We start from the raw sequence: 16,098 nt of genomic DNA on the forward strand, positions 1-16,098 counted from the left end.
CCATTTGTGAGGTCTTTGAAAGATGACTCCACAGTAAAGCAAGAAAATTTAAAATTTTACTTGCTTCAACAGAAGTTATCTGCATTTGAGATGATTCTGCATATGCTATTTCAGGATAAAAACCTTTTTTATAATTTTCAGGATAACTGTTCTTCCAGATGGGAGCCTCAGAATCCTGAATTCCACCAAATCCGATGAGGGAAGATATGTATGCCGAGGTGAAAATGTATTTGGTTCTGCAGAAATAGTTGCTTCAGTGTTTGTTAAAGGTAAGACGTGGCTGTTTGTTACATTTATTTATATTTCTATACCACTCCCCCCACTATAATATACCCCAAAGTGGCATAAAGGTGGTTCTCCCCAGTTACACTTTTAGATTTTATACACACACATACAACAAAAAATAATTCAAGATCCAAATATCGAGATTACTCTTAATATCCTGACTTATCCCCATCCCTTCCATGAGTCCTAGTGATAATATTTACAACTGCATATCAATACTGTCCAAGTTTTATCCTTCCAAACTGTCCATACTTTCCCTTAGTTTACAAGTGTGGTTAGAATCCTGCTAGTGTTTTAACCTGCTTACAATGGTCTTGTAAATAAATTGTAAACTTTTCCCATTCTTTTTTAAAGCTCTTTCCCTCCACTTTCAGATTCTTCATTTATCAAATTATACCGCCCTGTACCCTTAGATCTCAAAACGTAAAATTACTAGAGAGAGAGAGTAATTTTACATTTTGAGATCTAAGGGTACAGGCTGGTATAATTTGATAAATAAATAATATTTAAAGGTATAATCTAGTTGGCCACTGTGAGAACAGAATGCTGTACTAGATGGGCCATTAGCATAATGTTTGTCCTTGTGTTGTCTTTGTTTTTATTATGTAGTGTGTGTGTGTGTGTGTGTGTGTGTGTGTGTGTGTGTATACAGTGGTACCTCTGGTTAAGAACTTAATTCGTTCCGGAGGTCTGTTCTTAACCTGAAACTGTTCTTAACCTGAAGCACCACTTCAGCTAATGGGGCCTCCTGCCACCGTTGCACGATTTCTGTTCTCATCCTGAAGCAAAGTTCTTAACCCGAGGTACTATTTCTGGGTTAGCAGAGTCTGTAACCTGATGCATCTGTAACCTGAAGTGTCTGTGACCCGAGGTACCACTGTACACACACACACACACACACACACACACACAATACATAATAAAAACAAAGACAACGCAAGGACAAAGATTCTGTTAATGACCCATCTATTCCAGCATTCTGGTCTCACAGTGGCCAACTAGATACCTTTGGAAAGACTGCAAACAGAACCTGAGCACAGCTGCACTCTGCCCCTCTGCAGTTTCCAGAAACTGGTTTTCAGGAGCATGCTGAAACCCACTGCCACTCAGTGTAGATAATGCCAATCTGCTGGTCCAACAATATAAGGCAGCTTTCTATATTCCTAGCCTAGCACACCATGCCACACATCCCTTTTGTCTCTTCAGAGCCTACCAAGATAGACCTGTCTCCTAAAAGGACCGAGCTGACAGTGGGAGAGAGCATTGTCCTCAGCTGCAAAGCCATTCATGACCCCACCTTAGATGTCATGTTCCACTGGATTCTGAATGGGCAGCCTATCGATTTTGAGAAAGAAGGAGGACACTTTGAAAGCATCAGGGCGGTGAGCATGCTTCAAGAATCCATTTCTTTTCGAAGTGGGGGGAGAATCGAATGGAAAAATGGTTTGCTGGAGAGAGGTCTTTTCATCACAGAAATATTTCAGACATGACCGGAAGAAATGTAATTACAGTCAAGGGCTTTAACAAGAAAGAAAGAAAGAAAAATGTTAGCTCACCGAATTAAGTATCTCATTTGTGTTAATTGAAGCATAGGAATATTTACTTTAGTCGAGAAGGAAATAGCCGTGAATCTTTACAGTGTAGCTATTGGTGAGACATTCATGAGCCTAAAGGAAAAAAACCATACTTTTTAAAAAAAGTAAATTGCAGCCTCTTCTGCATGGTGCATTAAAAGCAGGATTATACTGCTTTAATAGCCGAGGTGTCCCTCAAAAACTCCTGGGAACTATAGTTTGATAAGTCTAGGCCAGCATGGTGTAGTGGTTAAGAGCGGTGGACTCGTAATCTGGTGAACCGGGTTCGCGTCTCCGCTCCTCCACATGCAGCTGCTGGATGACTTTGGGCTAGTCAAACGTCTTTGAAGTCTCTCAGCCTCACTCACCTCACAGAGTGTTTGTTGTGGGGGAGGAAGGGAAAGGAGAATATTAGCCGCTTTGAGACTCCTTAAGGGGAGTGAAAGGTGGGATATCAAGTCCAAACTACTCCTCCTCCTCCTCCTCCTCCTCCTCCTCCTCTTCTTCTTCTTCTTCTTCTTCTTCTTCTTCTTCTTCCCATGGAACCCTGGGAGTTGTAGCTCTGTGGGGGAAATAGGGGCATCCTAAAAAATCTCAGCATCCTTTACAAACTACAGGTTCCAGGGTTCTTTAAGGTAACCCAAGACTGTTTAAAGTGGTATAATAGTGCTTTAAATGTGTGGTGCAGATGAAGCCCACACTTATAGCAAACATTTGTTCCTGGTATGTTTAGACTAGTTGAAAGAGAAGTGGTAACAGAAAGCTGGTTGTGTTGTCTTAGTTATTACAGACAAAATACAATTGATGGAGTACATTCAGTTTCATTTATTTTGTAATTTTCTACACCATTGCAAAGGTTATGTTATCCAATGTTTAATATGCAAGCTAAATGCTGTTCATTTTTTAGCCATTAAAATAATTTAAATTCATCAAATTAATCAGAGTGATTAATAAAGCTGGTTGTAAACTGGACATTATTTAATCAATGGACAGCCTTAGTAAATGTCCTTTTTCGCTTACATAAATAAAGCCAGCAAACCTCCAGCAAACTAGGCATCATTCTGGAAGGACCTGTTATCTTGATAGTACTACTTTTAGATCTTTGAAAGGACTCCTGAACAAGGGAATTTCTGGCACAGTGTGCAATTGTGTTGTTTGTAATGAAGATCGGTTTTCTGTTAAATGTGTTCCTTGTTGTGGAAAAAAATTACAATATGGATTATATATTTGGGGGAGGAATTCTTTTTCTAAGTTTCGGCCCATTTCTAGTCACCTACAATCGGTCCAATGTGACAACTAGTGATCCTAGATTGGAACCCATTTCAAAAGAGGCCCATTGCTGTATTTTGTCATTGGAATGAGGAGCTTCAATAAGAAGGTTGGGCATGCTTGAGGGCACCCTCTCAGGGTTATTTGCAATGCTGTTTTCTGTGTGCAAGTGGAACAAACTTTGGCTTGTGCAATGCGACTTCACCTTCCTCTCCTCCTCACTGGAGTCTTCTGTGGGCCTTCAAAATCTTCTCCAGAGCATTGGATGCCCCTCCCTAGCAGCTTCTCGGGTAACAAGTAATAATAATAATAACCATTAAAGTTAAAGCTTTAGTTAAAGCTATGGTTTTCCCAGTAGTGATGTATGGAAGTGAGAGCTGGACCATAAAGAAGGCTGATCGCCGAAGAATGGATCCTTTTGAATTATGGTGCTGGAGGAGACTCTTGAGAGTCCCATGGACTGCAAGAAGATCAAACCTCTCCATTCTGAAGGAAATCAGCCCTGAGTGCTCACTGGAAGGACAGATCCTGAAGCTGAGGCTCCAATACTTTGGCCACCTCATGAAAAGAGAAGACTCCCTGGAAAAGACCCTGATGTTGGGAAAGATGGAGGGCACAAGGAGAAGGGGACCACAGAGGACGAGATGGTTGGACAGTGTTCTCGAAGCTACCAGCATGAGTTTGACCAAACTGTGGGAGGCAGTGGAAGACAGGAGTGCCTGGCATGCTCTGGTCCAGGGGGTCACGAAGAGTCGGACACGACTAAACGACTAAACAACAGCAAAGCATTCGTGCGCACTCCCCCACCCCTCCAACCTGCCCTCCAAGTCCAGCAAAACCCAGCTGAGAGAGAGAGGGATGCGCCGAAGCTTTTTCAGAACACACACACACACAAAAACAGAAGCAGTAGTCCGCTGCCACCACTTCCCTATCTCAGAACTGCCTCCAAAAGTAACCTAAGGAAGAAGATTACTCTTCAGCGTTACCGGGCTGCCCCGCCCTGCGTCACTTTACCGTGGCACAGACAGAAATCCAACAGGTTCTGGTAGGCAACTAAGTGGTCAGGGGCTGGTTTAGCTTCCCCAGCAGAAAAGCACAAAAGACAGAGACAGGAAAAGTCCCTTTTTCCAGAATTTATTAAAAAACAAGATTATTCAAACATAAAAGTTGGCACATCTCTTACAAATCCCAAACAAAAAAATAAAAATATCTTTTAATATCACTTGCTACAAAACATACTCACGACAAGAACGAAAGTGTGAAACAGAACAGTTCAAAAACACCCTCGGCTAACTCCGCATTCCCCAGCATCAGGGCAAGCCCTCTCTGCCTGACAATGGTCTCACATGGCAAAGTAGGTTAGGCGAGGCGGGCTGCGAATTGCAAGGAGACTGCAGGAGGAGGAAAGTCCAGTACACTCAAGTAACGGGGGATTCCATCCTCTGAATGGCCTTAATGGTGCCCTGGACTTCCAGAAATCTCCCAGAGTCCTTTGCAACAGGCAAGTGTCGATGACAGATGTGCAGGGACACTTCGGCTGACAAACACTGGTGCGTAAAGGATGCCCTGAACGTGTGTGAAAACCAGTACCCTACCATTTTTGCTGCTTCTTTTTTACTAGTTTTAACTTTCCAGTTACTTTTTTTTAAAAAAGGGGAAACTATTCAACTTTAAAATGTCAGGAAGACTAAATGAAGTTCAGTAGCAACAAGGTCCATATGCATAAAATCACTTGTCAGAAAATGCTGCACTAATTAAGTAGTTTTCATGGGATGTGGCAATGCTCGCTAAAACGTTCCTTTTCAAACCACAATGCTTTAATTGGAGAATTCCTGCTAAATAAATGCTGTGACTCATCCTGATTCCTGATGGTGCCTGACGGCTTTGCCAGTGATATGGAAAGTGAAAAAGGACCATTATTTTCAAGACAACTTATAATATGACCTCCTAGTGGTGCAGCAATAAAACTGCTAGCACATTTGCAAAGCTAAGCAGGGTCTGGTATACCGTAGTTTCAAATTGGATGGGGGGCTTTTTGTCACTTATGGTTTCCCTGATGACCATGCTTTTCTATGGCAGTTGCTTAGCTGTGCTGGCTAGGGTTGATGGGAGTTGCAGGCCAACGACAATAAGAGGTCCACAACTTCCCCACCAATGAGCATGGACACAATCAATCTGTAAAGCCTTCTCCATTCATTTGCCCCTGCATGTGGAGTTCCAACCTGATTCCCACCCAGCCCAGATCCTGTCCATGTGGTTTTGGCCTCCAAAATGACCAAAATAGCCCAGGGAAGGGGTTTCCTGGCCACTATGGTAAAGTAGGAAGAGCCCCAATACAGCAATGGCCCAGCTAGCAAAGCCAACGGTCAGAAATTATGGGAGTTGTAGTCCAAAACATCTGTATAGCACCATGTTGGCTGTCCTAACGAATAAACCAACTATTAAAATATAGCCCCATTGATTCTCCTGTATATACCAGGCTGTGGCTGGTTAAAACAATAACAATAATGTATTTATATGCCACTCGTCTTACTGGGTTGCTCTAGCCACTCTAGGTGGTTTACAAAAGAATTAAAACATCAGACCCAGTAAAGCATAAAACATCAAAACTTCCCTATACAGGGCTACCTTCAGATGTCTTCTAAAAGTCAGATACAGTCATACCTCATGTTACGTTTGCTTCAAGTTGCGTGTTTTCAGGTTTCGTCCCACGGTGACCCGGAAGTACCGGAAAGGGTTACTTCCAGGTTTCACCACTTGCGCATGCACAGATGTGCAAAATGATGTCACGCGCATGCACAGAAGCAGCGAATCGTAACCCGTGCACGCACAGACGTGGGGTGCGTTCTTTTCAGATTGCGAATGGGCCTCCAGAATGGATCCCGTTCGCATCCAGAGGTACCACTGTAATTCTTTATTTCCCTGACATCTGATGGGAGGGAGTTCCACAGGGCAGGCGACACTACTGAGAAGGCCCTCTGCCTGGTTCCCTGTAGCTTCACTTCTCACAGGGAGGGAACTTCCAGAAGACCCTCGGAACTGGATATCAGTGTTCGGGCTAAACAGTGGGAGTGGAGATGCATCTCCTTCAGGTATACAGAGAAAGAAGGCAGCTTGAACAACATGCTAAATCATATGATTACCATCAATGTATGGTGAAGCCAGAGCCATGAACACTCCTGGATGGGTGTCTTTGGGACATGGAAGAACAGTTGTACTTCCTCTTCTTTACTGTTGGCTTCTGTTTCAAGATCTGTGAATAAGAGCAGAATCAAGGGCTGAGGTGCTTTTGTTTTGTTTTGCTGAGATATTTCAGAATGCCGGGAGCTGCATTCTTCCAAGTCAGACCAGCTAGCTTGGTAATATCTTCACTGAATATCCAGGGTTTCAGATGGAAGTCTCTCCCAGCCCTGGGCTCCTTTGGAAGGAAGGTTGGAAGATAAGTTTAATAAATAAAATAAACTGAATTCCTGGGTTGAAATTGGGGTGCATGCAAAGTTTATGACCTATGGCCTTGCCGCTCAGAAGGAGGATCGGTCAGAAACATACACATTCAGTGGACACTCCAGCTGAAACCCTTGTTTGTCTTCTGATTTCTAAACATTTCAAGCAAACAACAGCATGCATAATTTTCGTTCCACAGAGTGGATCATACAGTTTGCATCCTGCCAAGCAGAGCAGACCCACCAGAAAAGTTGTGGGGCCAGGAATCAAACCCTAGTGGTGAATGGTTGGCACCTGTGGCTATGTTCTCTGCCTAAGAACCATCCTTCCTGATGCATTTTGTTGGAATAAGTGCATTCCAAAAGATTCTGTTATATCGCTCTTATCTTCCCCCACCTGAAAAACTATTATTCACCCCCTTTCCATCAGTCTCCCATTTAGGTATGTAGGCTGAATACCCATTTGCCTTCCAGAGGAGAACATTAGGATTCGTTCACTGTGAACCTCCTCTCAGAGTGCCAGCTACAATTTTTTAAAGGCACCGAGGCAATAAAAGCAGACAGTCACTGTATATATATGATACTTTTATTTGCTTTAACAACAAGGCACGCGTTAAATGTAAATTATTCTCAGAGGGAAAGGGAAATGTGGACCGGTTTTGGTCTTACCCTTTAACTATCTGTGGTTTTATATCGAAAACATTAATCTTCTCGAATACCCTATATTTCATGGCTAATCAGCGATGTCGTGCTAGACAAGTTGCAAACTTTGCATCCCCAAGCTGGCACCTTGCTAAAGTGAAATATAGTGATTCATCACTTCTTCAGAGTTGCAATGAACTAACTGGGTTGAGAAATTCTGAAAGTCTGCAATGGAAGCATGGGAATTGCTGTTCTGTATTTTTCTCGTGCGCAATTGCCTTAGACAAGTGCCAACAGTTCTGTCAGGCTTGATATACCCAAGGAAGAGTTATGTTATTAGTGGAGTATCACCTGTGCGTGAGAGAGTGTTTGTGTGTTTCAACACTTATTCAGAGTTTGAATTTGCCAATTGTCTGTAAATACTAGATCTAAAAGGCACAATTGAATTCAAAACACTGGTATGAAAAAGTGATTGCATCATCCTATTTTTCCAGTTGGTAGGAGCTTCCACGGATGGGCTATTTATCGTTAAATGGTGTGTTGGGTATGAGAAAGAATACTGCAGATATATAGCATCTTTGCATTATCTGCTTGTTTGCAAATATACAAGCAGAGCACTTTAGAAGCAAGCAAGCCCCTAAAATAGGCAGCGCAACTACTAATCTTGCGTCAGAGTCATAAAAAGCAATAGATCCCCTAGGTTTGATCCACCCCAGTTAAAATGCCAACTTCTCTGTTTAGCCCCCTCTGGCAAACTGCTTCTCTTTCTGCTACATAGATGTCACCAGTCTTGAACAACTTCCTGCATACAGGTTGTTGATTTAGAAAAATCTAACTAGCCATCCCCTCCCATTGAGGAACTAATCACCCCAGAACATTATTAAACAATCTGTTCAAACAAAAGAGGGCAAACCATGACATGGGAACTGGATGATGAGGGTTGGAGCCAGAATCAGTTCATGTGATCACAGTGACCAGGGACTCAGCCAGGTTGGTAAAGAAAAAGCATTTTAGGTGTGTTGTATACAGAACGCGGGTGGTGCTGTGGGTTAAACCACAGAGCCTAGGACTTGCCGATCAGAAGGACGGCGGTTCGAGGCCCGCGACAAAGTGAGCTCCCATTGCTCAGTCCCTGCTCCTGCCAACCTAGCAGTTCGAAAGCACGTCAAAGTGCAAGTAGATAAATAGGTACCGCTCCGGCGGGAAGGTAAACGGCGTTTCCATGTGCTGCCTTGGTTCGCCAAAAGCGGCTTAGTCATGCTGGCCACATGACCCGGAAGCTGCACGTCGGCTCCCTTGGCCAATAAAGCGAGATGAGCGCCGCAACCCCAGAGTCGGCCACAAATGGACCTGGGTCACTTTAACTTTACAAATAAATCAGCCTAATAAATTTATGGAGAAATGGGTGTCTTTCTGATACGTTAGAATAACAAGTGCAATGATAATGTAAAGCAATCCCACCCCGCGCGCGTGCCCGCACACCAGAATTATTGTGAATTTTTTTTGTAAATTTTGTTATCAAGAAAGAATGCAAAAATGAAAATAAATGTGAGATAGGAGGAAGTGATAGAATTTGGTTTAAATGAAGGGTGCATTTTATCAAGGACCCTCCAAAAAGAGGCAAACCATTATTCTAAATATGGGTGTGAAGATCCTGCAACTCTAGTGTAATATGATTCATGACAATATCAGCAACATTTTAAGAAGTGTATGCTCAAACTGCAGAATATCCAGAAAAGGTTTAGCAGGGTGGTGAACAACCTAGACACCAAGTCCTATGAAGAATGGTTGAAAGAGCTGCCGTGTTTAGCCTGGGGAAGAGAAGTTTCAGGTCATTATGCTGTTTTTAAATCATTTTCCATAACCAGGTTTCTAGGGATTCCAGACAGTGAATCAGAGAGTTGCAAACTAATAAAGAGAGAGAGATAAGGTACATTTAAAACACACAAAAAACCTCTTTGCAATGGATGGTAATGATAAACTGTAAGTACGGTGTACATTAAGATGTAATTCAGTAAGAAAGTCCCCAGCATCAAGCTCATAATTTTCCCTATTAAATGCTGAAAGGGACAGTGTGTTATTGTGAGTCAATACAGCACAGCGTTTCTAAGAGCTCCAGTTGCAATTTAAGAAGCTTATCATCTGCCACTCTGTAATTTTTTTAAAGAAGCAGATAATGACATAGTTATCCTGTCTTGGCTCTAAACAGCACTCTTTTATGGGGCATCGAAAGATGTCGAACTCAGCAGCTTGGCTTACAAGTGCAGAAAAAAGCTACTGCATTCTCAGTTCACAGCATTAAAACTGGCTTTTCTCATAACGCCACTCAAATATACATAATAATAAATAATCATAATCACGGGCTGATGGGTGAATAGAGCTCCAGTCTAAATATAGCAGTCAGTTCCCTCCCTGTTATCTCGTTCCAACTCTCTGAGCCTCTATGCTCATATATAGATGGGGAAGAATTCAGTTCAGTTCACAGCTGAAGGCAAATCTGCCTAGTCTGAATTTTCCAAAACAATATGAGAACTGAAGCAAAGCCTTCCTTTGGAATTCGCGCTTCTCCGAATTTTGTGATGTGTTTCACCAGCCAAGTGACTGGTCCAGGGTGAACCAAGAGGTTTGTGTTTGAGTTGAGATTTGAACCCTAGTTTTTCTAGGTCCTGCTCCAAAACTTTGGACCACTAGGTGTCTGTGACGTGTGTTGGAGGGCAGGGTCACTGCCATCAGTGTGTTAAGTTGGAGATTGGAGTAAGGACTTCCAGAATTCCCAGTCAAAGCTGTTCCCCCATTTTACAAAGAAAGATTTGTGATGTTTTTTAAGCTGGTGCTATTGTATTGCTTTTTCCTTTCTTTCCAGCAAGCGTCCTCTGCAGATTTAATGATCAGGAACATTCTTCTGATGCATGCTGGGAGATATGGCTGCAGGGTACAGACCACAGCAGACAGTATATCAGATGAGGCAGAACTTCTTGTGAGGGGTGAGTATACTAATAGCAGCGTTTGAGGACATGATAAACATAAATGATCCTGCAAAGGCATTTCAAGGCATTCTTGCCTTGTGCTTGGCTCGTTCCTTCTCTTTTGTATGTATCATTTACGTGACATTTTCCCTTTCACAATTTTTGACTCTGCAAACAAGAAGCACGTGGTCAGAGTTTGCAAAGGCTGGTGACGAACAAAATAAAAACTGACAGAGGTGATAACTTTAAAAGTCTCGGTGATCACACGGGGAACTCAAATGTCTGGTAGACGTAGAGATCAATTATATTGATAATCTCACCTTTTCTTTTGGAGAGGGCTTCTGAAAAACATTGCTCATCCTTCGGAATGGTTTTTGGTTACAAAAAGTAGATTCTAGCTATAAACATGCACATTAAAGACTCAAAAGGAAGAAATTCCATTGGCCACTTTCAACAATCTTCCCTCTAGTTACCGGAATAACAGGGTAAATGGACACCATGCCAAACCACACTGGAAACATTAGATTACATTTATGTGCCACATTTATCTTCTAAGGAACTCAAGATCAGGGGTCAGCAAACTTTTTCAGCAGGGGCCGGTCCACTGTCCCTCAGACCTTGTGGGGGGCCGGACTATATTTTGAAGGAAAAAAATTCTGCAAGAGCACCACAAGCCTCAGTGGCTGCTTACCTGTGTCTTGCAAGCGGCAGGGGCTGGCGGTGGCAGCAGCAGCGGCACAATGAGCAGTGCACAAAAGGACTCCCGAGAGGGGCTGCTTAAAATGGCAGCCGCTCGAGTGCAGATGCTACTGGCACCAACAAAGCCCAGCCCCCTTCCTCCTCTAGGCAGGGCAGGTAGAAGCCAGGAGGAGGGAGGGAGGAGGCTCAGCTGCCGTGAGAAGGAGAGTAAGAGAGAGGGAAAGAAAGTGTGCACTGGCAGTGATTCCCAGACCATGCGCGGGCTGGATCCAGAAGGCAATTGGGCCTGATCCAGCCCACGGGCCTTAGTTTGACTATCCATGCTCAAGATGGTGTACATGGTTCTCCTCGTCCCCATTTCATCCTTACAACTCTGTGAGGTAGGTTAGGCTGAGAGATGAGACAGAACACTTGGCCACACTGAAGTAGGCTGCCAATGGAGGTTAGCTGAGCCAGGAATGGTCTGGCCCAGGGACAGCTCCACCTCATTCATAGTGATGAATTGGGGACAGGGTATGTTTCTCTACCTATCATTTCTGGATTTTGACCTTAATGCGCTTGGATAAAACTTGCAAGGTTTTTTGATCCAACATCCTGACACTTTTCCACCACCAATTAATGAAATATCAGCTCTATTCCCACTCTTTCAATACTTTAAAATTCTGGGTCACATAGGGTTTTCAGGTCTCCAGCTTGTCAAAGACTCATGGAGCAATGGACCGTAGTGTTTTAGCTCCGGACATGCGACATCACCATGCTTGAAATATTTTTGACACGCTGGCAGGGGAAAATATCAGGGATTAGCAGTAGAAAGATGAAACTGGAAATGTGAAGGCCAAGGAAAAAGAATTGTGAAATTAAGGTGGGAAGAGATATTGCAGGGGTCACATTAGAGGGGGTTCTTTTTAATCTCTAAATTTCCACTGAAAAAATGTTTTGGATCTTCTGCAATATTATTGTTTTCAGAATATACAGGGTATACAGAAGTAGGTATACAGCTGAATCAATGGAATTCATCACAACAGATTATATGGGTAGACATAACTGACACATGACAAAGTGGCTAGTAAATTTCAGACTGGCATTGGAAAGAATAGTGGAGTCAGATAAAAGGATTGTTTTTTCTTTACTGATGTTGCGAGTGATGACAGCAAACTTGAGTCAAGAACAAAGGAAGTGGATTCTAAAGCAGTTTATCTACTTTTTGGGCCACCCTGTATAATGTTTCAAAGGAATACTGCTGCAAAACTCTGAGACCCAAGATGTTGTTGTTGTTGATGATGATGATGATGATAAGTTACCTGCCCTTTACTCTGAGATCCTAAGATTCAAAAGTCATCATCTGATGGCCCTGAGGTTTAAACTTGGCACCCAGTGAATGGTCTCCAAAGTCTGGCAAGATCTAATCTATCACCACACTTCCAAAACTATGAAAGCCCTGTGTTGTTTTCTCTCTCTAATCTTTCGTAACAGAAGTGAGCTTGCTATTTGTTTATCTTCGAGTACTGAATGTGAATGTAGGAAATATTGGGAGTATTAGAACTGTTACATTCATATGCTCTATTAACGCTCTATTTGAAGTCAAAATTATGACAGACTGTGCTACATAAATCCATTTCGTATATCCTGGGCTTATTATGTTCTGCTTTTCTGGAGGTGGAAGCAAAGGAACTATTATGATATCAGCTTCACAAGTGTTAAATTGCCTCTGTCAAAGTCTGCCGCAGACAGCATCACCTATCAAACTGGGTTTGTTAAGGAATAGCAGTTTCTTCGCCTTACCAATGTTTCTTTATTTTATATTTGCACTCCTACCGCATGGCCTTAAAAGCCCTCAGATCTGCTTGAACATAAAAAAAAGTAAAGCACCAATTTTGTAAAAAATCAAATCTATTAAATCTGCACTACCTCAACTGTGCAATCAGCTCCATGGATACCCTGGGGAACATCAGGTGTTGTAGCATAAATGAAGTTAAGGGAGTGAAGATTTTGGCAGCAGTGGATTGGAGACCACAAGGAACCTTGTGCACAGGCAGAATATATATATATATATATATATATATATATATATATATATATATCCCCTATGTATATGCCTTCAAAATAACAAGCAGGCAATATCACTAGGGAGGGTAAACCTGTCAATTTCAATTTCTTTTTACACTGCTGTGTTCTGCTTAACAAGAAATGGTCTACTGTATTCTGAAACACTGGCAGTTTTTAGACCATTTTTTAAGGGTAGCCTTAAAAATCTTCTTCTACTTGACCTTATGTGACATATGAGGAATTATTTCCTCTTTTTTGTATTTATGTAAAAAAAATCCATTTTAATCCTGATTCGCCAAATTTTAATAAAACCTTACAATGAAAAAGAATGAAAAATGAACACTGGCAGCCAAAGCTCTATCATACAGCAACCTTTCAGTCGTCCTGCTTTTCTGCTAGACCATTTCGTAACAAACATACAAAACTGCTTCACAGCATGTGAAAGACTGAGCTGCGTTTCCCAAACTCATTTTCCGTTTCGGCATCACCGCTTCTTATGTTTACCCTTCTTTGAATCCTAGTGCAAATTGATTTTTGTGGGGGATTTTTCTTCTTCTTCTTCAGGAACAGGGGTGCAAAAATAATGACTCCAAGCACACCACGCTATTCACATAGACTTGAGATGTTTATGGCAGTGAGAGAAGATACTTGCCTCAAGCACAAGGAGGCAATCGAGTGTCGCTCCCTGTCACCGATGGATTAGTCCAATTCTTGGTTCTGATCCCGAAGCAAATTTTCCATTCCTAATGGCACTCACGCCTGCCAGCTTTATTTATTTGAGCCTCTCAGCTGCTTCCTGTGTGTTTCAGTTGGCATGAATGTAGAGTGAGATGTAAAAACACACACACACATATACAACTTGGCTTTTTTTAAAAAAAGAATATAACTGGCAGTGCTTATCAGTGTTTCTCATTTTAATTCCAATGGAATATATAGGTGGAATATATGAAACTGCCTTATCCTGGCCAGACCATTGGCTAATCTATTTTTTTCCTTATAAATATTTTTTTATTAATTTTCAATTACATATATCCAATTTAAGCCACATTCTAACATTACCAAATTACAATTACAATTCAAAATAAACCAACTGATAAGCCAATTATACTTTTTAGATGGCCTCCCATGTGCTAGATTTCAAGGTAAGATAAATTCGTTTAATTTTGCTTCTGAAATCTTATTTAATCCAATTACATTTCAGTCTTAACCTTGATCCATCCCTGACAGCAGCCTTCCAGGGCTTCTGGTTGAGGGATGTCCTATCTGGAGACACCAGAGATCAGCGGGAAGGGGAGCAACAATGCTCCCCTGGCTTTCCACTTTGGAGGTCGCTTCCCCCAATATTTTTGCAAGTTGGCACCTTTCTCCCTCCCTCCCTTGGGCAGACATCTCCCCTCTAGCTGGGCACCGCCCTCTTTCCCCTGCTTGCCTCCCAGCTTTTGGTGACATCTCCAAGCATGTCTGATCCAGAGCAGCTGCGAAGAAGGATGCGGGCAGGCTGCCTGGCCAGTAGGAGAGAGAGCTTGATTGTGTACTATGATATTCTAAAAGATTGTTGAATATGACTTTAGAAATCGTTCCATTTCTAAGTTATGTTTTATTCTGACGTTTTGTATTGGATCAGATTGTTGTAAGGTGTGTGTTCTCTGTTGTATATCTTGTTGCTGCCAACCGCCTTGTGGTATAGTAATATAGAAAGGTGGCATACAAATTAAAAGTGAAATGAAAACAAGAAAATGGTAGGAGAAGCAAGCGGGAGGAGGCAGGTAGAAGCTTTTTGTGCAGGGGGCGAGAAGAAGAAGAAGAAGAAGAAGAAGAAGAAGAAGAAGAAGAGGAGTAGAAGTAGTAGTAGTAATAGTAGTAGTTTGGATTTGATATCCCGCCTTTCACTCCCCTTAAGGAGTTTCAAAGTGGCTAACAATCTCCTTTCCCTTCCTCCCCCACAACAAACACTCTGTGAGGTGAGTGAGGCTGAGAGACTTCAGAGAAGAGTGACTAGCCCAAGGTCACCCAGCAGCTGCATGTGGAGGAGTGGGGAAGCAAACCCGGTTCACCAGATTGCAAGTCTAGTGCTGTTAACCACTACACCACACTGGCAAGAGGGCAAGGCCTAAGGAGAGGCCTGTGCCCAGTTGTAAATGACAGATGAAGGTACACTCTGCAGAAGGGTGGGGAGTTTGGGAGAAGTGCAGATGGAGGGCAGCCCCCCCCCCCAATATTTTCTTCCCCATCCCCAAATATCCACGTATGGCTCTGGGCAGACTCTTTCAGTTTCACATTCTTGTTCAGCACACTTTTCTTTCAAGGCTGAACTGTGCAATGGTACATTTGCTTATCAGGTTTGCTTAAAAGGTGCCTTATCGCTTGAGCCCTGTCTAAAATGGAAGCTCTGTTTATTTGCTTTGCAAACACTCCTCATGGAGCATTAGAGACAAGCTCAAAATTGGCATTGCCAGGTGATCCTCTGCACTCCATGTGGCTGACTGTATTATGGGTTGGTTCACCGCAGTCTCTGTCCCTCTCACCCAGAGCTCCCATAACAACCAGTCACGACCTCTTTCAGATTGTTCTGCTTAAATGCGCGAACTCTAAAGGAAGCTGCCGCTCTCTCCGCCTCCCCTCGCTAACGCATGGAGATTTCAATATTGTTCCAGCAAATTCACTGTCAAGAGCCTGACAGGTGTAATCTTTTCGTCTCTCTATGGGGCTAAAATTGTACCTTGCATAACTGTCCGGCGCTGTCTATTATGACCAAGATTACAGCGTATGCAGAGATGCAAAAATAAAAGCCGCCAGCCGCTTCTGGAGATAACCTACTGGCACATAACAAAGAGACTTTCTTGTCTGAGGAGTTGGTGCTTTAACTAAAAAAAAAGCAACCTAATTTATGAGGTGGCCTGGAGTTCCTTCCCTTCATGCACATTGCTCAAAACTGCAAACATCATATATTTTTTATCGTGTGTCGCTGCTGGAGTCCCAGGTGGCAGTAGTTGTAACTGTTCCTTCCAGTGAAGGCTTTAGCCTCAGTCATTCATGCTTTGGTAAACTCTCCTATTGATTATAGCAACATGCTTCACCTGGGGTTACTTTTCAAGACGGTTTGGAAACTTCAGCTAGTGTAGAAGGCTGAGACTTTTGATAAGGACAGACTTCAGGAAGCCCATGCTCCCTATT

The 16,098-nt window shown here is 42.6% G+C and overlaps 1 protein-coding gene across 3 annotated transcripts in view; it reads left to right on the forward strand.

Moving 5' to 3' along the window:
- The window catches only part of CNTN5 (contactin 5), a 667,536-nt gene that overhangs the window by 604,389 nt on the left and 47,049 nt on the right, over positions 1-16,098 (forward strand). For all 3 annotated transcript variants that reach the window (XM_053385671.1, XM_053385670.1, XM_053385673.1), the window contains 3 exons: positions 142-269; positions 1,492-1,667; positions 10,077-10,197. In XM_053385671.1, the coding sequence (XP_053241646.1) occupies positions 142-269; positions 1,492-1,667; positions 10,077-10,197 (425 nt within the window). The remainder of the gene's footprint in view (positions 1-141; positions 270-1,491; positions 1,668-10,076; positions 10,198-16,098) is intronic.

The sequence above is a fragment of the Podarcis raffonei genome, chromosome 4 (assembly GCF_027172205.1).
Source record: "Podarcis raffonei isolate rPodRaf1 chromosome 4, rPodRaf1.pri, whole genome shotgun sequence".
Classification (NCBI taxonomy): domain Eukaryota; kingdom Metazoa; phylum Chordata; class Lepidosauria; order Squamata; family Lacertidae; genus Podarcis; species Podarcis raffonei.